Genomic DNA, 24452 nt, shown 5'->3' with positions numbered 1-24452 from the left:
TAAAATTAAGTGGAGTGAATTAATCAAGGATAAAATGTAATTATTGAGCAATTGAATTCGATTAAAAGAGACTTCTAATCTTCCATGATAAAAATTGTATTAGTAGTAGTCACATTAAATGTGTAATTTATTTGATAAGCTCCACATAGTTTTTAGAGGAAAAATTAAATTATTTATAAAAATAACGACAAAAAAAAAAAAAGTTAGACATGGATAGATTTTTACCAACGTCTATTGTATAGTATCGATTATAAATTTCTATCAATTTTCATCTGTCTCTATCAGTCTTTATCAAATAAGATTCAATTTTGCAATTTTGTGTAAATAATATCTCTTAGTTTTCTATTTTTGAAAATCTTCCTAATTTTTAATGTTATTGAAAATTTTCAAAAGTTACTCATACTTTAATAAAACTAAAAGAACCAGTTAAATTTATCAAATACAAAATATTTTAAATATAGAATTCAATAGAAACAAAGTTGTATTTCATGTTTTCATATATGTAATTGGTAACAAATTCAGAAATTAAATTTTAATTTAAATCAATATTTAAAATATGTTTGATATTATATTTATAAATCATAAAAGTAGGTGTAGTAATCCATTAATATTTAGTTAAGAATAAATTATTATTAATTTAGGGACTCAATATTTTTATATTTAATTAGTTTATGAACCTGAAATAATCTTAAATTCTATTTTCCGTAATACTAGAATTCTTTTTTTTTCAGACTACATCAGTTGAATTATGTGAAGTATATCCAATAGAAAATGAACACGTGTTACCTCAAATATAAACAAACAATATTTTAAATGTTAAAAACATAGCATAGCATTATCAGCAAACTTTGATGTTGGAGACTTCACCACGTGTATTCAAAATAACAAATGAATTGGGCCCTCACACACCCATCACCTAATGTAAAAAATAATTCTATAAGCATTAGTAAATATCAATTTATATTTCTAAACTTTAGAAGTTATAGCAATTTAAATTTTAAGGTCTTATTTAATAGTGATTTTATTTTGTTTTATTTTTTATTTTTTAAAATTAAGCTTATGGATACTACTTTCATTTTCAAATTTCTTCTTTGATTATCTATTTTTCATTAATGGTTTAAAAAATCAAACTAAAATTTGATAATTAAAAAAAAAAGTAGTTTTTTGTTTTTAGAATTTGACTAAGAATTCAATCATTGTACTTAGTAAAAATGTAAATCATGATAAGAAATGTGGATGGTATTGACTTAATTTTCACAAAAAAAAAAAAAAAAAATTGGTTATGGGGCCTAAACTAATAGTTGTATCAATGTAAACACTGAATTTTGAAGGTAGTATCAATTTAAATATTAAACTAATAATTGTATCAATTTAAACCCTAAATTTTTATAAGTATATTAATTTAAACCCTGAACTTTTATAAATATATCAATTTAAACCCTAAACTTTCATAAGTGTATCCAAATAAAACCTAATGGAGGGTTTAAATTGATACACTTGTGAAACTTGAAGATTTAAATTGATACACTTATGAAAATCTAGTGTCTAAATTGAAACAACTATTAGTTTAAAGTTTAAATTGTCACATTTATTAAAATTCAAGGTTTAAATTGATATAATCATTAGTTCAGGGTTTAAATTGATACAACTCCAAAATTTAGGGGTGTAAATTGATATTTTTCCACTATTTAAATACTTTAATGTAAGTTGAGTTGTTTTTTAAATATAAAAAACTACTTAAAAATATTTTCAAATATAGCAAAATATTACTATTGATTAGTGATAGATACTGATAGACAGTGACATCTTACTATATTTGAAAATATTTCTATCAATTAAACTAAGTATCCATATAAGTTTCTATTTTATTGTCAACATGAATAAGTCAGCTAACATAAATTTACTCTATAAATTTCGAGATCTGAGATTAGATCCAATCATGAATCATATTATGTTCTAGTAATTTACATGATCCGACAACTATTTTTCTTTATAATTTTAACTTAGGAATAAAATTCAATCAAATTAAACATTCTCATAATATTTTAAATCGTTTGCTTTTTTGCTACTTCACTAATCTACACACATTTTACAAAAGAATATATACATGTGTTAGCTTAAATAACAATGAAAGATCAAGGATAGTTAATGACAAGTTTCACTAATGTTGATTGGATCAAGATTACAATAAAGATCCTAACAAATATATTTTCTCTCTTTATCTTTTTCATTAAAAATTCTCTTTAAAACGTTCTTAATTCCAAACCCCTTGTCACTCACTCATTTTTTTTTTCTTACACTTCTACACACTTTATAAAAAAGGAAAAGACTAACTTTAAATCAAGAAACAAGACCCTAGTTTTGAACATGGTATTGTGTGGTACCTAGGTGAAATTTGTCTCTTTGCCTCCCCCGCTTTAGATTGACGTTTGGGAACCTCGACTTTTATTTGACTTATGATTTTGATACTTTTAATTCGCTAGCTCCTGATTCCCATTAGGTATAAAGTGATTGGGTTCCAACCCCATCCTTGATAAAAAAGATATCGAAGCAGCTTCATTTCTTTCTATCTTTCTGTTACGCGACAACATAATAATTATTTACAGTTATCGTTTTGTACTCATGATATTATATGGACTTCTTTGATATTAAAGTGACAAAGGAATTGGAATTTGGGTTTTCCTTAAAATTCAAATGAACCGACCGTCTTGATATATATATGGTTACGCTCTAAAAACCTAACATATTGTTTAAAAAAGAAGGTATTATATTATAATCAAATTTTGGATAGTTTAGTTTCTATTTAATATCTTATCTACCAATAGAAAATTCCTACACTGGCTTGGTTTTTAGGTTCATCAAAGGAAAATTGGAATCTTTTACCATTTAACACTTGAAATAAGAATTCAATATCACATTTATTAATTTTTAAAAAATAAGCGTATTTTTCTTTTTCTTTAACAAATGATCCCTCTAATTTCCTATTAAAACTTTTAGCCTGGCTTGGTGTTTATCAAATCAAAGATGTTGGAATCTAAAGATTGATAATGTCTTATAGAGATGATGCTTTCTTTTAACCAAAATTGCTTCAGATTCTTTCCTTTAATTTCAATTTATTATTGATAAATGAACTGCAAAAAGACTTGTAAAATAATAAATATTTATCACGGTCTCTCTTTCAAAGGCGAAACTTTTGACAAATATTCCTTCAAAAAAGCAAAATTGGGTAAGAGATAGAGGAAATATATACTATACCTTATTCAATGGTGGTTTTTTTCACTCCTTTCTCTATTATGAAAAAGAGGGAATTTGGACTATTCAAACATACTTTTTCCTATTTACATATATTTTATATTTTCATTTTGATCCTTATACTTAATACGATCTTTTAAAGAACTAAAATAATGTATATAAAAATTTAGAAGACGTTAAAATAGAATAGGTAAAAATGTAAACCATTGCAAAATATTAAAGGTAAAACAATTGATTAGTCTAAGTTTGTATACATTTTAAACCAAAGGTAAATATATCGAGCAATGAGAGAGATATTGTCGTTGATGCAATTTGGCTATTGGTCCATGCTAACTTCGAAATGAGGTAGCGAGTAATATGGTTAAATTGGTCTATCCAAAGTTAAGCTAGTGAGTTCAAATGATTGAGTCAACATTGTCCTCAACTGATCGAGGTATGTTAGGTCACATGAGTTGACCTATCCTTGTCGATATGTCACTTGTCAGGTCCCCATGACCGAGCTGACATGCTCGAACCAAATTATAAGGTGTGGGTCGCTCGTATTCTAGTTGAGGGTGGCACATGTCATGAATCTAAGCTAACCTATCTTATCCAAATTAGCTTGTAAGAAAGATACTTGCACCTATATAGTTTTGTGCTCAACCTCACTATACAACTATTAGAGACATTAGCAATGAAAAATAAGGAAAGGGGACACACATATGCTTTAACTCAGTTAATACAAACTTGGTACGTTAAACTCATTAATATAGTTTTGTGCTCAACCTCATTATACAACTATTAGAGACATTAGCAATGAAAAATAAGGAAAGGGGACACACATATGCTTTAACTCAGTTAATATGAACTTGGTACGTTAAACTCATTATATATACCTTATGCGATCGGTACCACTATCTTAACTCAACTCTCAAAAAGCCTCACTGAAGAATTGTCGTTCATTTGTCCACATGGCTCGTAGGGGATCCACGTGGATGGACCCAGCTAGTGGGCCCATATGCTTTAGATCCTACTCATAACAATTGTCATAGGCATTGAGTGACCCTTCAAAGTGCTATGGTCTTTGGTCTTTGATTAGATATAGTACCTCCCTTTGAGTATCCACTAAAGAATTTTATGTATAACTTCTCAATTGTCTTTCCTTATTCGTAAGTTCTCTAAAACAACTAAAACCCCTTTTTGTAAATTTTCAATTGGTTGTTTTGTTCCCTTCTATCTCCACTTGAATTCTTTCATTCATATATATATATATATATATAAGCTTTATAATTTCCATAATGAAAAAGAAAAAAGAAAAAAGAAAGAGAGAGATGAGCTTTGTATAATGACCCTCCTTTCCTCCATCGTTGGGAAATAAAAGAAAGTTGGGAATATGATTCCCATTATCAACCTATGAGAATTGATTTATATGGGCAATAATTACTTTAGGGAAATAATATATATATATATATATACACATTTATAGTATATAGTATAATGTGGAAGCTAGAGAAGCACAAAGAGTGATGGTCCATTGCCTTGGGATTTATTTAATAATATCACTTTCATGCAAACTGTTAATATTATAATACAATATATATATACAATCATCATCATCATTATTATTATTATTTATTTATTTATTAAATGTCTCCTTTGGCTCCTCAACACTCTTTTTGTGTATGGCAATGGTTTAACAATCCAAGAACCTTATTCTTCTTCTTCATCATATCCTCATTCCCTTCAAATATATTCAATAAATGGTGGGAGGAGAGTGCTTGCACGTGACCTTTCTTTAAGAAAAAAATAATAAAAATTCAAAAAAAAAAAAAAAAAAAAATTCAAGATGTAACCCTATTTAAATATTAATTATAAAGACAAAAGAATTTTATTTATTTTTTTGGGAATATTTTGGTATTTTTGTGATCTATATAAAGGCCTTATGGATATTATTTGGATTCACACAAACTCAAAGCACATAATCCCATATTTTCTCTCCTCCTTGTGCTAATGCCCTTCACTCTCCTCTCCTAAAACTAGAGCTTAGAGAGGGAGAGAAAAGAAATAAAGATCTCTTTGAGATCTAGAGAGAGAAGGGCATCACAAGTAATTTTAATTACTTAATTGGAGCATTTTGTTCATCATCAATATAATGAAGGTGAGTTATGCATTATTTTTAGGGTTTTTATTATTATTATTATTATTATTCTCTTCTTATTTAATTCAAATTCTATTTTGTTAATTTTTGAATTGTTTTCGAATATAAGTGAGCCAACTTATTTACAAATATAGCAAAATGTTACTGTTTATTAGTGATAGATCATAATAGGTACTGATAGATATCTCAAGGTCTATCACTGATGTTGATAGATGTCTATTATTGTCTATCATTGCCTACTACTAATAAATAGTGATACTTTGCTATATTCGAAAATATTTTCAACCGTTTTTTAATTTAAAATAATTATCCTTAATTTTTAGGTTTGTTATCTTCTCTCTTTTATAAGATTAGTTAATTTCGTGAACATATACACTAACTTTGACAAAGATTTAATTTTGTTGACTTTGTTTAGATAATCTTAGCTATTTCATTAAAAGAAGATAATTTGTGGTTATGGTCTTTATATTTGTCGGTTGTTGATGTTAAGACTAAGTTGTAATTGTTATATATACATTTAAAATTTGTATGAATGTGTTACATAAACTAAATAGAGATTAATTATTACAAATTTATATTTGCAAACAAAAATATTTAATATCCTATATCATTTTAGATTATTAGGTTAGAGGCTTTTGTTAGTATTAGGGGGAAAGTGGATTTTAGGAATTAAAATATACAAATTTCATAGGTATTAATATTATAATCTGATAAAAATAATAATATACACTATTTATACTTAAAAATATTAATAAACAAGAGTTAAATTAGAGGGTTTGGGGGGAAAAAGAGGAAATTAAACAAGAAAAAAGAAAATCTGATAATAGTTTTTACATTGATTTTCAGCATGTAAAAAACAAGTTTTGTTTAAAAACTTTTATAAGCAATTTTTAGAACGACAAAAGTTAGAATAGAGGGTTTGTGGGGGAAAAAAAAGAGTGAAATAACATAATTTATTTCTGATAATTGTTTTTATATTGATTTTCAGCATATATATGAAAAACAAGATTTGTTTAAATACTATTATGAGCCATTTTTCAAAACGTGTGAGAGAATCGAACTTCTAACATCGAAAACAATAGTATAAACTTTATATCAATTGAGTTATGTTAATGTTGAGAAGCATTATAGTGAAATGTTGAAAATTAAGGTTTCATTTGGTAACCATTTCATTTTTTGTTTTTGGTTTTTGAAAATTTAACCCTATGAACACACTTCTATCTCCAATTTTTTTTCTTTGTTATCTACATTTTAGCAATGGTTTAAAAAAAATCAAGCCAAATTTTGAAAACTAAAAAAAGCAGTCTTTAAAAGCTTGTTTTTGTTTCTAGAATTTGGCTAAGAATTCAATCATTGTACTTAAGAAAGATACAAATCATTGTAAGAAATAGGAAGAAAATAGAGTTAATTTTTAAAAAGAAAAGAAATGGGCCTAAACAATTAGTTTGAATATCTAATATTTAGTTAATAGCTTAAGTAGTTTTTAAAAATGAAAAATTATACAAAATAATGAGAGATGAGAGGTTTGAATCTTTGATCTTCTAATCGAGAATTTGAAATTTATGTTGATTGAGTTATACGCTGATATTCACATTCAAACTTTAAAAAATGCCATATGCCAATATGGCATATACTTTTTAAGTACTATACCATTTGCTATATTCCTTAGTTGAAAACAAAGAAAAAGATTTATACTAAAAGCTTAAGTGAAATAAAAACATTTTAACATATCATTCTTTGAATCGATAATATAAATTTGACAATTTAGTTTATTATGTAAAAATCTCATTGTACTTTAATTACAGGCCTAGAATAATTAAATATCTTGTTTCGAAAAAGTCAACTGATAAATATTTTTTTACTATACTTTAAACAAATTTCAAAGAAAAAAACAAAAAAGGTCCAGAAAAAAGGGGGACATAGTTGTCCTCTAATTCAAGGGGTAGAATTCTGTCGTTTACATAAAATGATAAGAAAAATAGAACTAATTTAGTTGTATTAAGATTTTAATTTTTGTAAGCTTCCCTTTGAAATCCTCCAAACATACTATTCTTTAGACCCTAAAATTAAAAATATATCACAACTACAATGCAATTGAAACACGTAACATAGTTTAGCAACAAAAAAAAAAGTTCTTTTTAGCTTTGTAATCAATTTTTGATTTACTTAAACTTATTTTATAAAATTAACAAGTTTAGAAAATGGATACCACTTGAGAAATTTTGGTAAATTTGATAACCATTTTATTTTTAATATTTTTATTTTAAAAATATATGTTTGTTTTCTCCTATATTGTATACTTTATCTCACATTTTTTTAAAAAAATATTTAAATTATTAGTCAGATTCTAAAAACAAATGGTTTTGAAACTAAAGCTTTAGAATTTTTCTTTTTGAGCAATGATTAGGAACAATCAATTCTTAGCTTTATACTCTCAATTTCTTTACATACAAAAATAATTAAAAAGAAAATTTATTTTTAAAATGAAAAAATAAAATGATACATGACAATTTTATATTATACAAATGATTAGGCAACACTTATAACTTGTTTATAACCTCATAATTTTGAGAGATTTCAATTCATAATGGATTTCAAATGAATTTTATTGTTCGACATTACAGTAAATGAAATGATTTTAAAATAAAAAGGGATTTAAAATGTTGTTTTACTTTTTTTTTTTTAAAAAAAACTTTTGTAACTATCGAATTTTGTACAATTTCATAAAATTTGAAAGTATTACTTAATTAACATTATCCGGTTCTGATTTTCAATTAACATATAATAGTAAAAAGTCTATATTAGTAAATTTATAATTTTTTTTTTTGTTATCATTCAAATAAAAAATTTTAAATACATTCATTTAAAAAATTTCTCCTTTTAAATAAATTAATTGATTTAAAATCATTTTTCGAATTTTGAATCACATTATTTAAAATCATTTTCTAAACTTTCTTGAATACAAGGAAAGGTTAAGTGTTTTCCCTCTAAAATAATTAAAGAAAAAAAAAAACTCAAGAAAGTAGAAAGATTTTGAAGCTTCTGAGGGGGCTCGTATCTCGAGTCAAAGTGGTGAGAAAATAGTTTAGTCGGCCGTCAACATATACGCGCTTTTAATAATAGTGTTCACTCCACGCGCCACCATTGGTTTTGCTTCAAACAACACGTGCTCTGCCTTTCCTCTTCTTCTCTATAAAAACTTAAATTCCCATCTCCTTCTTCTCCAAAACAAAACTTCAGCCTCTGTTTTTTTCCTTCAGACTCTTTGAAACTGTACAGAAAAACTAAAAGAAGAGACTGAAATTCTTGCTATTATTGTTTGATTTTGAAGATGGGTGAGGACCAAGCTTTTGGAATTTCCACCGATGTGGTTCCACAAGGCGGCTCCAAGTGCTTTGACGACGATGGCCGGCTCAAGCGAACCGGTAATTTCATACATACAGCAAAAACAGAGTCCTCTGTTTTTCTTTTCTTCCCTCTAAAAACAGGGTCTTATTTTGGTGTTTTTTGTTTAAAAATAAAAAACAGGGACTCTATGGACGGCGAGTGCTCACATAATTACAGCCGTTATCGGGTCCGGCGTTCTTTCATTGGCTTGGGCGACGGCTCAGCTCGGCTGGGTCGCCGGTCCGGCGGTTATGTTTTTGTTCTCTTTGGTTACTTATTACACTTCTATTCTTCTCTCTGCCTGTTACCGCTCCGGCGACCCTGTTTCCGGCAAGAGAAATTATACTTATATGGATGCTGTTCAGGCCAATCTCGGTGAGTTAAAATCCCAATTTTACCCTCATCTATTAATTTAGGCTCTCTATTTATTTTTTTTCCCCATAACAATTTGATCTTTTAAGGCCTCTTTGATAATGATTGTGTGTTTTTTAAATTTATGCTTAGTTTCTCGATTATAATCTTTACTTTTATTAAAGAAATATTTGAATTTTTATCCCATTTTTAAAACAATGACAATTTTTTTAAAAGTAGTTTTTAAATTTTAGTTTGGCTTAGTTTTTGTAAATCTTGGGAATAGCAAGAATTTATGGTAAAAGTAGGGTGTATAAACTTCAATTTTTTTTAAAAAATCAAAATAATAAATAGTTACTTAATAAATCTTAATTTTTTTTTGATATTTTCAAAAATAAAAAATAAGAAAAATTATTTATTCAAATTAGTAAAATTTAATTTTCTTTAATAAAAGTCTATTAGTATTTAGTAGTGATAAAAATTTATAGAAATCCATCATTGATACTATGTGATAGACGCTAATAGAAGTCTATCAATGTCTATCGGTATTTTTTTGTTATTTCTGTAAATAGTTTGACATTTTATTTTTTTTGAAAATTTTCCCTTTTTTTAATGAAAATTCATAATCAAGGAAGGAGAGTGTTAAAAAGTTTTAAACCTATTAAAAAAAAAAGAGTAAAGTTTGGTATTCCAAGTTGTTAACTTGTAGCTCACAATTGAGGGGAGGGGAGTGTTAAAGATTTAAGAATATGAGAAAGAAAGTTAAAAATGATAACTTTAATTTTTTGGGGTTAACCTTTTTGGTTGTGTTTGATTAATTTACAGGTGGTTTGAATGTGAAGTTATGTGGACTTGTTCAATATGCAAATCTTGTTGGAGTGGCAATTGGCTATACAATAGCTTCAGCCATAAGCATGATGTGAGTAAAATTTTAAATATTTTTTTTTATTTTTTTTTTTTTGGTTCTAACTATTCATTATTTATGTTTTGTAAGGCTGAAATTTAATTTTCTAATTTTCTTCTTTTCAGGGCAATTAAAAGGTCAAATTGCTTCCATGCAAGTGGTGGAAAAGATCCTTGCCAAATTAATAGCAATCCTTATATGATAGCTTTTGGTGTTATAGAGATAATCTTCTCTCAAATTAAAGACTTTGATCAGCTTTGGTGGCTCTCCATTGTTGCTTCTATCATGTCTTTTACTTACTCAACAATTGGACTTGGCCTTGGAATTTCTCAAATTGCTGGTAAATTCTCAAAACATGTCTGTTTTTTTTTTTTTTGTTCTATGATGTTTTTTTTAATAGCATTCTAGGAAGAAGATTGTGATTATGTTCTTGTTTTGATTGTTTGTTTTAGCAAATGGGAAAATTGGAGGTAGTTTGACTGGAATTAGCATTGGAACTGTCACTCAAACACAAAAAGTATGGAGGAGTTTCCAAGCTCTTGGAGACATTGCTTTTGCCTACTCTTACTCGATTATCCTCATAGAAATTCAGGTATGAATCTCGGGAAAAATAGGTGTTGAATCGGGTTATCGTCGTGTTTTTTCGATTTGATTGATAGAGCTATGTTATGTTTCTTTGTGGAACAGGACACTGTTAAATCTCCACCTTCAGAGGCTAAGACAATGAAGAAGGCAACTTTAGTGAGTGTGTCAGTGACGACGCTTTTTTACATGTTGTGTGGCGCTGCTGGCTACGCTGCGTTCGGGGACTTGGCGCCAGGAAACCTACTCACCGGGTTCGGGTTCTATAATCCTTTTTGGCTCCTTGACATTGCCAATGCTGCCATTGTTATCCATCTGGTTGGTGCCTACCAAGTGTATTGCCAACCCCTCTTTGCCTTTTTGGAAAAGTATGCTGCTGAGAAGTTTCCTGATAGTGACTTCATCACCAAAGACATTGATGTTCCGATCCCCGGCTTTCGCCCCTATAAACTCAACCTATTCCGATTGGTTTGGAGGACAGCTTTCGTGATCGTCACAACCGTGATATCGATGCTTCTCCCGTTCTTCAACGACGTCGTTGGACTCCTTGGAGCTCTAGGATTTTGGCCTCTCACCGTGTACTTCCCGGTCGAGATGTACATTGCGCAAAAGAAGATACCAAAATGGAGTTCAAGATGGTTGTGCTTGCAAACCTTAAGTTTCGCCTGTCTCATAATCTCGATAGCAGCTGCAGCCGGTTCAGTCGCCGGGGTCGTTCTAGATTTAAAGACCTACAAGCCCTTTAAGACAAGTTTTTGATTCTCATAGATTTGGCCTTTGTGGGAACTCACAGTTGATGGAAGGTGTGCTGCAATGGAAGAGGGTGGCCAAAATGACATTTTTAATTCAAGTTCATAAAGAAAAAGGCTTCCAACAGTGAAGCTTTCTCTTCTCTGTTAGTTATATTTTTACTGTTTTCCCAAGAAAATAGATGAAATCATGCATGTACATGTTTAAATTGTCACATTTCCAACTTTGTACTCTCCATTTCACAATGAAAAAAATATATAATATATATAAAAGATTTCATTTGGTCTATTCAATATTTGTTTAATTTTAGTTCATCTAATTTTCATAAAACTTTTAATTATAAAAATTAGTTAAATAATAATGATAATTTTCATTATAGTAAAAAACTAAGAAATGATTTAAAATTTTTTATAAAGTAAATAAACTAAAATTAAATATTGATTTTAAATTTCCATGAAATCTGAAAATTTTACAAGAGGTAAAGGAATGTTTGACTTACCATTTTTATTAATTTGACTTTACATGGCATAAAATGTGGTAGATTTTGGAAACTAGTAAGCAAATTATAAAGTTCAAAATAGAAATTTTCATGTCTAAATTTTAGAAATATGGACATGTATAATTTTTTAATGATAAAATGAAAATGTCTCATATCTTATATCAAAATCAAATCTATAAATGTATTAAAAAAATGTCGATCTACTATAAAACTATTTTGGCACCCATTTTCAAAACAAATCCCATCAAAAATCCCAAAAGGTCAAAAAAGAGGTAAAGTAATATTCGACCCATATTTTCATAAATTTGACTTTGTAGTATAAAATCAAATAAAGTTTTTAAAGTTATGCTTGGAGATATAAACTCAAGTGACACAAAGTACACCAAATAAGATTTAACTTTATTTATTAACTACTTGGTAGTTATTATACCAAGTATTTTGGAGTAGTTGAACATTCTTAAATTTGTAAGTCTAGCCATGGTTTTTTTTGTTATTCGTAAATATATATTTTAAAAAATATCACATCTTATTTCTATTTTTATTATTCCTATTTTAACTTTGTTGGTGGGTGTATATCGATTGTATATATGATATGGTTTTTTTGTTTGATAAGTCAACTAATATTCTTTATATTTGATATATCAAAGTCATCAAGTGTTTGTACGTTTGTTATTATTTGTAGACTTAATTTGAATCTTTAAGCATTTTTTTTTGGAGTATTATTTGTCTTTTATATTATCGTCAACTTATAATATTTGAATTCGTTCTGTTTGTAACTATTTTGAATGAATGTTTACAGGTTATCGGTACACCAATGTTACATTTGAAATTGAATTTTGAATGTGTGTTGATATATTACTGATAAATATGAACAAATGTATTCTTATAAAGTACTAATATACCAATGATACAACAATGTTATACTTGGAAATGAAATTGAATTCAAGTTGATATATTATTAATAAACCAATGTTATACTTAAAAGTTTGTTTAGAATGAATGTTGATAGTCTCTTAATACACATTAACGATATACTTGAAATTAATTTTTAATAAGTATTGATATACTATTGTTATACTTTAAATGAACTTTGAATAAGTGTTTGTTAAATCACTGATACACTAATAAAATACTTGAAATTGCATTTTGAATGAGTATTGATATGTTTTATCTATTGATACATTATTGATATATTTGAATTACATTTTGAATAAGGTATTGATTTACTATTGATACATTAATGATATACTTTAAATGAATTTTTAATGACTACACTTATATATTATGGATACACACGAATGTTATATTTTAGGGTAATGACATTGGGTAGCACTTTTAGGAATAAAAATTAAGTGCCTATAGCAACATTTTAAAATAATTGCAAACATGACAAAATATATTAGTGATAGACTCTCGTCGATAGATTTCTACCAATAATACGATCTATCCTTAATAGACCTCTACTAGTGATATGATCTATTATCGATAGATTTTGAAAGTAAAATTTAAATTTTGCTATATCCACAAATTATTTTGCATTGTGCTATATATGTAAATACTTTGAGTCTAATTGCTATATTTGTAACTACTCTAATATATTTTGAACGAATGCTAATAAATTACTAGTACACCAATGTAATACTTAATATTGCATTAAACAAACGATGACATAGTATTGAAACACTAATATTGTACTTGAAAGACATTTTGAATCAGAATTGGTAAACAATTTTTGTAATATTTGAAAATTTAGAAAATCATGACTAGATTTGCTAATATCCATATGTTTTTTTTTCTGTTACTTATTGCAATTCTTTTTTTTTATAAATGCATTTATGAACTTTTTACCATTATTATTATTGATTATTTTACCATTTAATTTTAGTTTTTAAAAAAATATACTTATTTTTTTCATAATGTTTTTTCATATAGCTCTTAAATATATATTTTAGGCCTCGTTTGATAACCATTTCATTGGTGGTTTTTTGCTTTGAAAATTAAGCATATTTTCACCCCTTTTTACAATAATTTACATCTTTCCTAAGTACAATGATTGAGTTCTTAGCCAAATTCTAAAAACGAACAAAATTTTTTAAAAGATACTTTTTTAACTTTGCAAATTCTAACTTGGTTTTTTAAATCATTAGTAAAAAGTAGATAATAAATGAAAAAATTTGGAGGTGAAATTAGTATCTATAAGCTTAATTTTTAAAAATAGAAAATAAAAAACTAAATAATTATCAAATGGGACTTGAATGTTTAGTTAAGTTTCAAAGATAAAACTAAATTTATGAAATTTTGATGCTGAAAATAAGTTTAAATTGTGACCATGATCAAAATTCACTCATTTGAAGATCACGTCTCCAATTTCACAGTTTCTCTTGGTCAGAGACCAGTGTCTTCAATATTTTCGTAAATCTCCTTGCCATTGAAAACCATTGACTTTCTAGGCATGTAAATTTAATCGTACATTAATTAGATAAGTAGATGATGATAAGTATATAACGAATGACAACTATATTAATGGTACGAGATCTTTTGAGTGAAATCAAAAGTAAAAGTCACGACGGTGAATACTAACTTAGACAATATCATACCATTATGAAAATATTCGAAAATATGTTGTCGATAACAATTGGTATTAGAGGAGTGCTCTTGACTTAAGTCATGTTGATAAAATTTTTGACTGTCGAATAAAGATGTAATGAAACATCGAAAATAGTCATAATATAATATGTTGTTGAACTCTATTGAATAGGCGGAGATATATAAGGTCATCCCACTAACAATATTATCATCAATTGTTGTTTTATTTTATTTTACTTTTAATCCCAACATGGTTGATTAGATAAAATACTAATCCATGATCAAGTTTATAAATATTTATTCACTACTCTACAATGGTTGAACTCAAAAGAAATTAATAAAGGGTTTTTCTCTCTCTAACCTAACTATGAATCTTTTGTTACATGAGAGTTACATGCATATATGCATATTTGAGGTGAGAGGTTTGATTCATACTCTCACAATTATTATACTAAAAAAATATTAAAAATATAGAAATTTTCAAAAATAGAAAAATAAAGGAAACCATTTACACAAAATAACAAAATTTTAATCTTGATAGAGATGGATAAGAGTGTTAAAAAAATCCAATGACCTGAAAAAATCGATCAACCCAACCCAACCCATGTGGTTTGGGTTGAGTTCTCAACTCATTTGGGTTGGGTTGGGTTCAAATAAATGAAAATTTTATGGGTTGAGTTGGTTCATGAGTCACCTAATATAACCCAAACCAACCTGAACCAACCCGAATTTATTATTAACTTTAAAATATATTTTTTTTATTACTTATAACAAAATTATTTATACATATAATCATGTTAATTTTATTTAATTCTAATATTTTTTTAATAATTTATTCTTCAACAACTCTTAAAAATAGTTTCTTTACACTTTAGAAATAAAATTTTCACTATATAAATTGAAATTGAGTTGATAATCTTAATTCAATATATGAAATTAATTAAATTAGATTTTTACATATTTACGTTTGACTTCTTTTTAGAATGAAATTTTAAATAAATGACTCGAACCACCCCAACCCAAATATTTCATAGTTCGGTTGGGTTGGGTTCATTTTTTAACAAGAGTTTTCAACCCAACCCAACCTAACCCATCAACACCCCTAGATGCTAATAAAAGTCTATCGGTATCTATCAATATAAATTCTTTTGCTATTTTTGTAAATAGTTTGATATATATTTGTTGTTGTATAAAAATTTCCCTAAAAAAATATATGGTTTGTAAGCCATCACAGTTCCAAACTGACCAAACTAATAATCTCCCTCTCCAGCTCTTGGGAAGAAGAAGGGGCAACTAAGAGGGAAAAAAAAACCTTGTATATATTGCATGCAATTAAATGATTATGGTTAGGCAGATAAAAGATTCTTTCAAGAGCACCATTGAATGAGCAAGTTCATGCTCTCAACTGTTCTAAACAGAAAATCAATTTGAACCAACAAATCCCATAACAGTCTCTAGTGTTGAATTTTTTAAAGAAATTATTATTTATATCACCATATAAGGTAGACTATGGTCAACTTATCAGAAGCCCACTTAACTTTTCAAGGTCATTTTCACCCTTGTCTTTGCTTCTAATATGTAAATGCTTTTGGGTGAGAAAGTGGAAGTAATAGCTTCTACTTTAATTCCCATGGGAAAAAGGTGCACTCTTTGTTGTGTGATTCAAAATAAAGATGTTAAGAAGAATCTTAGCAAATTAAATGTTTTTTTAGGTCCCTATAAAACCTTTTGGCTCATAGTTTAGTTTATGTTAATTGTATTTGAATTGTATAGGGTTTTTGTTTGATTTATAGAGTTTTTTAATGATATAACTAAAAGAAATTGTTTGATTCACAATTTTCATTCATTTCTGTGTTCTATAACCTGAGTTTGTGTAAATATATCTATATCTGAATTGTTCAAAAGTATGGATTACAGAAATGTAGGTTTTAGTGTAACCTATATTAATTTGGTTTTGTAAATTATTGATCAGGTTATTAAACATGGGATTATTTAGGCTTGGTTTGATAATTATTTAGTTTTTTATTCTTGATCTTTGAAAATTAAGCTTATTAACATTGTTTTATTATTTATATGTTTCTTTGTTGTGTCATTGTTCACTTTTCATTAATAATGTTTACAAAAATCAAGTCAAATTTAGAAAATGAAACTTGTTTATGTTCTTAGAATTTGACTACGAATTCATGAAATTCTTCAAGAAATGTGAAAATCATAGTATACAATTTATTAGATAACAAGCATAAATTTTGTTTGGGGCGTGGGAAACCTATGCGCGCTCATCATTGTCGCAAGCCTCTCGTACGTGAGATTGTCTATTGGCCCAATTCTCCTAGTTTAGTCTTGCCTTCCGAGCTGACCTGCATGAGAGATCCTCACATTAGTGTACGATGCCTAAATTAGTACAAAGAATGTATAGTAGAATTAAGCACACAAAAGTAAGATCATATTTTCCTTTAGAAGATTACTTACTCTTCCTTTTTGAGGTCATCAAATAGGGTTACTCATAATGTCCTTCCTCTGACATGCGCTTATGGTTACGTGTAACTCCGATGTTAATTATTAGGGTAGTTGCAATGCTCGAGACTGCAAGACGCTAGACCGAACACAACTCGATTATTTTCCTATTGAGATATATATTCACCAGTCTCATTGGTCGGCTTGGATCTCAAGGCTCTAACCTTTTCCTTTTAAGTTGCACATTTTCCAATATCGCTCCTAATTTTCCTGAGGCTTGGGCCTGTAGACACTTTGGACCTTGCCTGGGGTAATTAATCCTCAACAAATTTCAAAATTAAACTAACAAAATAAGATTCTAATACATTTAACTCGCAAGATTAGCAAATCCCTAGTTTTGGACATGCAAATTCACCCAACAGTAAGGTTGATTTCTTAACCCCGGATTGATAAAGTCTTATTAGATTTATGGAGCCAAAACAAGTAGCAAGATTAGAGTACTTGAAAGTACAATGTTGAGACATTGGATTAGGGCGTTGAACACACAATCACAAACACAAAAGAAAGATGCTACTAAAAATCGTCATAGCAATATCTAACGTTACCACAAATGTCCATCAATTATGCTAGAAGATGCTACATGTTAAACATTTGTTATAGCTTCATGAAATTATTTTGAAGTGTGGGATGAGAGTTATTCGGAATCTCCATATTATATTAGAAATTTAGAACTTATAATTACGAAAGACTGGATGTAGTCTCTAGTTTACAAAAAACTAAAAGTATATTCTTCATTACATGTCGAAAGGGATCCATCAAATTCCTAAGAGCAATCGAGATTCCATTTTGCCAATCCAAATCTACTGATATATATTTCATTTTCAAGCACATAAGATTCACCATATTCTCTGAATGGTGCACATCAAAATTTCCTGTCAGCCAGCTTAAAAAGCTTGGGTTCATTTTTCTACATGTACAATTCAAAAAAGCCTCTTATATCTCTCCGATGAGTCTTATTTGTAGGAAGCCACCACGAAATTGGTAACACTTGTTTAACGCACCAAAGAAAAGTACACCACAAAAATCTCATACTTCATGTCCAATAGTTGATAGGGATATGCATCAAAGAAAAATAGTCGACTGTATTCCCGCTACACCGTGCAATTTATCCAATCGTTCAATCAATGTTTGCTACATGATAATTTTTTTTTACTTTTGTTAAAAGAGAAATATCTGAGTGCATCTCAATCTGCGCTCATTTTCGTAAAATCCATCTAAGTATCCATTCACAAGTTGTCACATGACAAACTTATTTTCTTAAAAAAAAATAAAATCATTTTTTTAAGGAAAATACTTTAAGTACAGTATTGCTCTTGTATGTAAAGAAATGGGAGTATGGAGTTAGGGTTGCATTTATACTTTTTTTATATTCTTAAGTGTTCAGATCAGTTTGTACGCACCGGACGGACTAATATCACATGACAACGCATTTGATCCTATAATATTTATAAATAGGTAGCCACCGCATATATTAGTTATTTCCAAATGCATATCAAACTGTTATTAAAAAAACAATCATATTATGAAAACTCCATTGAATAACTTTAGTTTTCTTCTCTATCCCTTAAAATCAAACCTAACAAAAAAAAAGAAAATGAAGGGTTGAAAACGCCGGAAAGTCTAAAATCGGCGGCCGCCCACTTGCAGCGGATTAGTTGGTAGTGGGTTTGGTTTCGTGGAGTTTACTTTATGGGAAGTTTATCTTTTCATTGTAAAAGTGATTTGCTTTATCTCTTCCCTTTTGATGGGACTTTGCCTTTTTTTTTTTTAAGTGGACATTTGGAGGAATCTCCAAGGACCAAGGGAAAGGCCTAGATTTTTTTCTTTTTCTTTTTTTCACTTTTATTCAGTGCATTATTTTTATCTTTTTACTGCTTCTAGTTGGGTTAATGATTACAAGCAAAGACACAAGCTCCATTTCTGAGAAAATGCATACTTTTTTTCTTTTCTTTCTGGTACATTGAATGTAGCCATTGCTCAAAATGACTAACCCAAAAAACATCTTATATATTGAGGGTTGATCTTGCTGGAAAGTTGCTTTTCATTATTGAACTTTTAGAGCTAGTTACATAAGGGTGATTATCGGGATATATAACTAAATACAACTATATCTTATGGTACAAGACCGAGACGTTTTAAATAAAACTAAAAATAAAATCACGAGAGTTATGCCTAAAATGAAAAATAGGATCATTGTTAGACATGAGGTATCCTTGGTGTTCAATGGTACGTTTAGGATTCATTCTCAAGACTAACAACTTTTGTTCAAAATTGTTGAGATTCTCACCCCACACACCTAGGTGTTCAGAGTTCGAGACCATGAGTACTCTTCTCACTACAGGAATTCTGACTTCTCCCGATGTCACATTTCATCGGAAAAGTGTGGAAAATTTGTCGGGAGAGGATCTCCCTACGCATAAACGGTCATCGGGATTTTGGTCGGGAGAAATCCATTAGGAGAGGATCTTCTGACGAACTTTTGAATGGCGTCGGGAGTTAAGGGGGAACTCCCGACGCACTACAATGCGTCAGGAGTTCCTAGAACTCCCGACGCCTAGTATACGGCATCGAGAGTTCCCCCTAACTCCCGATGCCGCTTAGGCGTCGGGAGTTTCCCCATAACTCCCAATGCCACGTAAGCGTCGAGAGTTTCTCCTAACTCTCGACACCACATAGGTGTCCGGAGTTCCACCATAACTCCGGACGCCATTTTAGAGTGCATCGGGGGATCATATATGCGTGGGGAGTATTAAAATTTAATATATCGTTTGTAATTTTTTAAAATTTGATATGAAATCTTGTAAAACATATAATACCAAATAAAGATTCACATAAACGAAAATGAAGTCCATTTTATAACAAGTAAAAAATTACAATATCCAAACGAAGTCGATAAACATTCATATCAGAAATACATAAAAGAAGTAAAATGAAAACAACATCTAGAATACTTCTCGAACACAGCATCTTCAACAATTGTCCCAGCTCATCTCCGAACAGCATTCTACAATAAAACAAAAACATTGAAATGTTATATCGATAAACAATTCAAATTCACGTTCAAACTCCAATACGGGTGGTAATGAACATCCAAACGAGTAAACCATGATGACCAACACACATAAAACTTAAATTTGTCCCCAAAATGGTTTGAGGAATGAATATATAAAACTGGGTGTAACTTAGATTGCAGCTAACTATTGCTCTTTGCATTAATAATTTACGTTTAAAAGGAAAATAGAGAAGATCATCCCAATAAAACAACACTACTTTCTCCATATTTTGCTTCTAATCACAACAACAAAGACAATAAATGACAAAGTTGTTTCTTCTTTCTTTGACAACAAACAAAGTTTTTTAGATACCAAATAAACCAAATGGAGAGAATAAGAGTAAAAATAAGTGAGAAAAAGAACAATTAAAACAATATGTGATGCCAAGAAAAATTTAAAAAGCTAATCAAATTGCATTGGCAAAAAAAAAAAAAAATGGTCATCCATACAAAAATTTTATAAATCAACTTTTGATCATCCTTACAAAAATCTCATAAAACAATATGTAATTTTAATTTTAGTTGTATATGTGTGTGGTATGAATCAAATCAGAGCAAAAGGCAAGGAGAGAACAAGAGGCAATGAGAGAGAGAGAAAATGAATGTGGCTGAAATAAGGGCAGATGAAAGTCTAAATTTTAAAGAATAGTATAGGAAAGAGCAAGAGGCAGGGAGAGAGTGAGAGGTAGGGAGAAAGCGAGATTCAGGGAGAGAGTGAGAGGCAGGGAGAAAGCGAGAGGAGAGAGCGAGAGTCATGGACTGTGATTAGGCTTTTGAAAAATCAAGGCATGGTGGGATGCTTATTTGTATGAGAGTGTTGCGGCTTTAAATGACACATATTTACAACCAAATCAGAGCAAAGACACCCTCTTAAAGCTTAAAGTTTCACATTTCCACAAAATAGTGCAACTACACAGGCAAAAAGAAATGTAGGAGGAGGGTTTGTGAAGGATGTAGTTACTTACATGGTGATGGATGATTTGACTGTGAAACCAATGTCCACCATTTCTAGTATTACTCTCCTGAACAAGTTTAATATCAAAGAAGTTGGTGCTTTGGTGGAGAAAGTCATTACTTTGGATGTCAATCAGGGTGTGAAGCTACTGAGGGTATCTTTGATATCCAAGACTGTTCTTACAGATGTCTAAACTTTAAAGAATAATATAGGAGAGAGCGAGATTCAGGGAGAGAGCGAGATTCATGGACTGTGATTAAACTTTTGAAAAATCAAGGCATGGTAGGATGCTTATCTAATTTGTATAAGAGTGTTGAAGCTTTAAATGACACATATTTACAACCAAATCAGAGCAAAGACACCCTTTTAAAGCTTAAAGTTTCACATTTCCACAAAATAGTGCAACTAGGCAGGCAAAAAGAAATGTAGAAGGAGGGTTTGTGAAGGATGTGGTTACTTACATGGTGATGGATGATTTGACTATGAAACCAATGTCTACCATTTCGAGTATTACTCTCCTGAACAAGTTTAATATCAAAGAAGTTGGTGCTTTGGTGGAGAAAGTCATTACTTTGGATGTCAATCAGGGTGTGAAGCTACTGAGGGCATCTTTTCAATCCAAGACTGTTCTTACAGATGTCTAAACTTTAAAGAATAGTATAGGAGAGAGCGAGAGGCAGGGAGAGAGCAAGATTCAGGGAGAGAGTGAGATTTAGGGACTATGATTGAGTTTTTGAAACATCAAGGCATGGTGGGATGCTTATATAATTTGTATGAGAGTGTTGAAGCTTTAAATGACATATATTTACAACCAAATCAAGGTGTGAAGCTGCTGAGGGCATCTTTGCAATCCAAGACTGTTCTTACAGATGTCTAAACTTTAAAGAATAGTATAGGAGAGAGTGAGAGGCAGAGAGAGAGCGAGAAGCAGGGAGAGAGCGGGATTCAGGGAGAGAGCGAGATACAGTTGAATAAAAAGTAAAAAATAAATGCAATGAGAGAGCCAACAAAAAACACATCAAAATCCAGTTGTTTGGCTACCATAACTGCAGGATAGCCAACAATTCTTTAATTATCATAAAGCTACTTAAGACATAACTAAACTTTACTACCATAACTGCAGGATAGCAACATATTAGACAACTAAATAATGTAATAATCATACCTAATTTGATGGGTCTCCTCTATGTGATCGTACGATGTCTTCAATCATCTTTTTCATTTCTTCCATTTGTCTTGCATGATCCTCTTGCATTATTTTCTAAACGCCTTCAAGTTCCTTAATCCTCGACTGAGACTGTTGAAAATTGACTCTCAATTCATCCATTCTCGCCTCCGTTCCTTGAGTAGATGACGAGCTTGATGAGATGGTACTCCTTCTTGACTTAGGCTTAGGGCCCCAACTTAGACCTTTTGAACATCCGGGTCGTCTACCTAAAACAGTCTTACAGATTTCATCCCCTGTTAGTGGTTGAGAACCTTCTACAGTGGTGCTAGATTGTAATTCCAACATTTGATGCTAGACATAATAATTAAATGGGTAAGAACGAGCAACTAAAGTTAAAAGTGAAAAAAAACACGACAATAAAGAAAAAAAATGCTACATGTACACTTTCAGCTGCCTCGTTCCCAAACTTGCCACCTTTAGAATGTATTTCCCTAAATAGGTCAACACGTCCTATTTCTCGACCCTCCTTTGCCTGCAACTCTGCCTGAATTTGCAGGAATGACTTCGATCCACCTACGTGGTCGAACGGTAATTTCTCTCTATTCTTCCTGTTCGTCATAGACATTTCCTACATTTGAAGAAAAAAATATGTCAATAGTGTGATGTATTAGTAAATGCAGCAAATGATACATGCCATAAATATTGTACCTAAAATGCTTCACTCTTGAAGCGGTCACACAAAAAGTACCAATCTTCTGGCTTATTTTTAAGCCAACTAGGCAAACTGGCATGTGCTTGCTGAGGATCTCCACATTTTCTATAATGTCTGTGCAAATCTGCTCTAAATTCTTTGAACGAGTTTTGCATTTGATGTTCTATAAAACGGTTAAGTCGTTGACTGGACAGATCAAGTTCGAAATGAGCCTACAAAAGAGTGAGGGAAGAATTAGCATAGATGATGTTCATGACTGTAAAAGAATAAACTTATAATTACTTATCAATAATTGACTTTTAGCCAATTCTATGAACTCGTTTGGAACCTCAGCAAAAGTACGACAATGTACTGGAAATGCAGATCTCACGGCGACGCCGATCGTATTTCTAAATCGTACCGAATGTTGAGATATCGGTTTCGTCTCCCCCTCATTTATCACGATTGGAATTCTCCCATGTTTTTTGATGTATTTTTCCAACTTGATGTTCCGCGAATTCTCTTGTTTCTTTCGATTGGATGATGAGCCACTATCTAAAGAATAAAAAATTTAAAACAGTTTATGATGTATTTCAGTTAACAGAATATATTTCAAAATATATTAACCTGAAGTATCACCTACAAAAGATACCGTGTTGCTTAGATATAACTCTTGGAATTCTTCATCAACCTCTCGTTGCCTATTAAGGGTTGACATCGTATCTATACAAATACAAAAAAGAGAAAACAATATTAAATTAACAATAAATACGTGTAAGCTAGAGAAAAAGAGAATTGAGTAGATACATCATTACTCATCATCGTAATCTAATTCAAATTATTCATCAGCACTTGAACTGTCATTGGGAGATAATTGTTCTTCATCATCATCGTTTATGAAGTCATGATCGCCATGTATAGTAATTGGTCTTTCCACAACTGTAGGATCAACGTCAACTCTGCACAAAGTAACCTCCTCAATGGCTTCATCTATTCGGATGCCACCAACAATTTCTAGTAAATCTAGTTATGCGTTTTTAACATCATCCACTTCTGGTACATCCCATATTCATTTATTTTGGACTACTTGAACAACTTTCCAATTGCTACCATGTTTGATGTCATAAATGTACAAGATTTGTTGTGCTTGGATAGCAAAGATGAAAGGCTCGTCGACATACCAAAAGTGTGATGTATTGATCGATTTGTATCCTAAATCCACATGTGTCCTATTACTTTTGTTGTTATCTGTGTCAAACCATTTACACTTTAACAAGAAAACGCATCTTCTGTTCGCATATTGGAAATCTAATACTTCGTCTACAACACCGTAGAAATTGTTATCCACACTTGTGTTCTCACTGCTATCCCTGGCCACTAGGACTCCACTATTTTGTGTAGCTCAACGATTATCACGCTCTACAGTGTGAAACCGTACCCCATTAACAATGTATCCATTGTAAGAGCGCACCTCAGACGAAGGTCCCATTGCAAGTGAAAAGAAATCATTGGAGATATCTTCTCTCTCGCGCCGTTGTAGAACCTGATAATTACTTATACATTAAAAATGAATACGAAAAATGAATCATCCCTCAAATGTTGCCTACAAAATTGATCATTTAAA

At 30.1% G+C, this 24452-nt stretch overlaps 1 protein-coding gene and 1 pseudogene across 1 annotated transcript; one reads left to right on the top strand and one right to left on the bottom strand.

The window, feature by feature from the left end:
* The first annotated feature begins 5133 nt into the window (after positions 1-5133).
* Positions 5134-11651, top strand: LOC120075953 (amino acid permease 3-like). The gene is made up of 7 exons (XM_039029710.2): positions 5134-5389; positions 8721-8814; positions 8918-9151; positions 9953-10046; positions 10157-10371; positions 10484-10623; positions 10719-11651. The coding sequence occupies exons 1-7, from the start codon at positions 5384-5386 to the stop codon at positions 11370-11372; spliced, it is 1437 nt and encodes a 478-aa protein (XP_038885638.1). The 5' UTR covers positions 5134-5383; the 3' UTR covers positions 11373-11651.
* Positions 11652-22230: 10579 nt separating this feature from the next.
* On the bottom strand, positions 22231-23546 carry LOC150036771 (uncharacterized; annotated as a pseudogene).
* Positions 23547-24452: the final 906 nt, after the last annotated feature.

The sequence above is a fragment of the Benincasa hispida genome, chromosome 4 (genome assembly GCF_027475165.1).
Source record: "Benincasa hispida cultivar pf3 chromosome 4, pf3_genome.v1.1, whole genome shotgun sequence".
NCBI lineage: Eukaryota > Viridiplantae > Streptophyta > Magnoliopsida > Cucurbitales > Cucurbitaceae > Benincasa > Benincasa hispida.
Note: the sequence above shows the minus strand (reverse complement) of the source record. Positions and strands in the feature narration are given on the sequence as shown.

Coding starts and splice junctions, on each gene's coding strand:
- LOC120075953 (XM_039029710.2), top strand. Junction 8,815..8,917: donor TGGCCGGCTCAAGCGAACCG/GTAATTTCATAC, acceptor AATAAAAAACAG/GGACTCTATGGACGGCGAGT. Junction 9,152..9,952: donor TGCTGTTCAGGCCAATCTCG/GTGAGTTAAAAT, acceptor ATTAATTTACAG/GTGGTTTGAATGTGAAGTTA.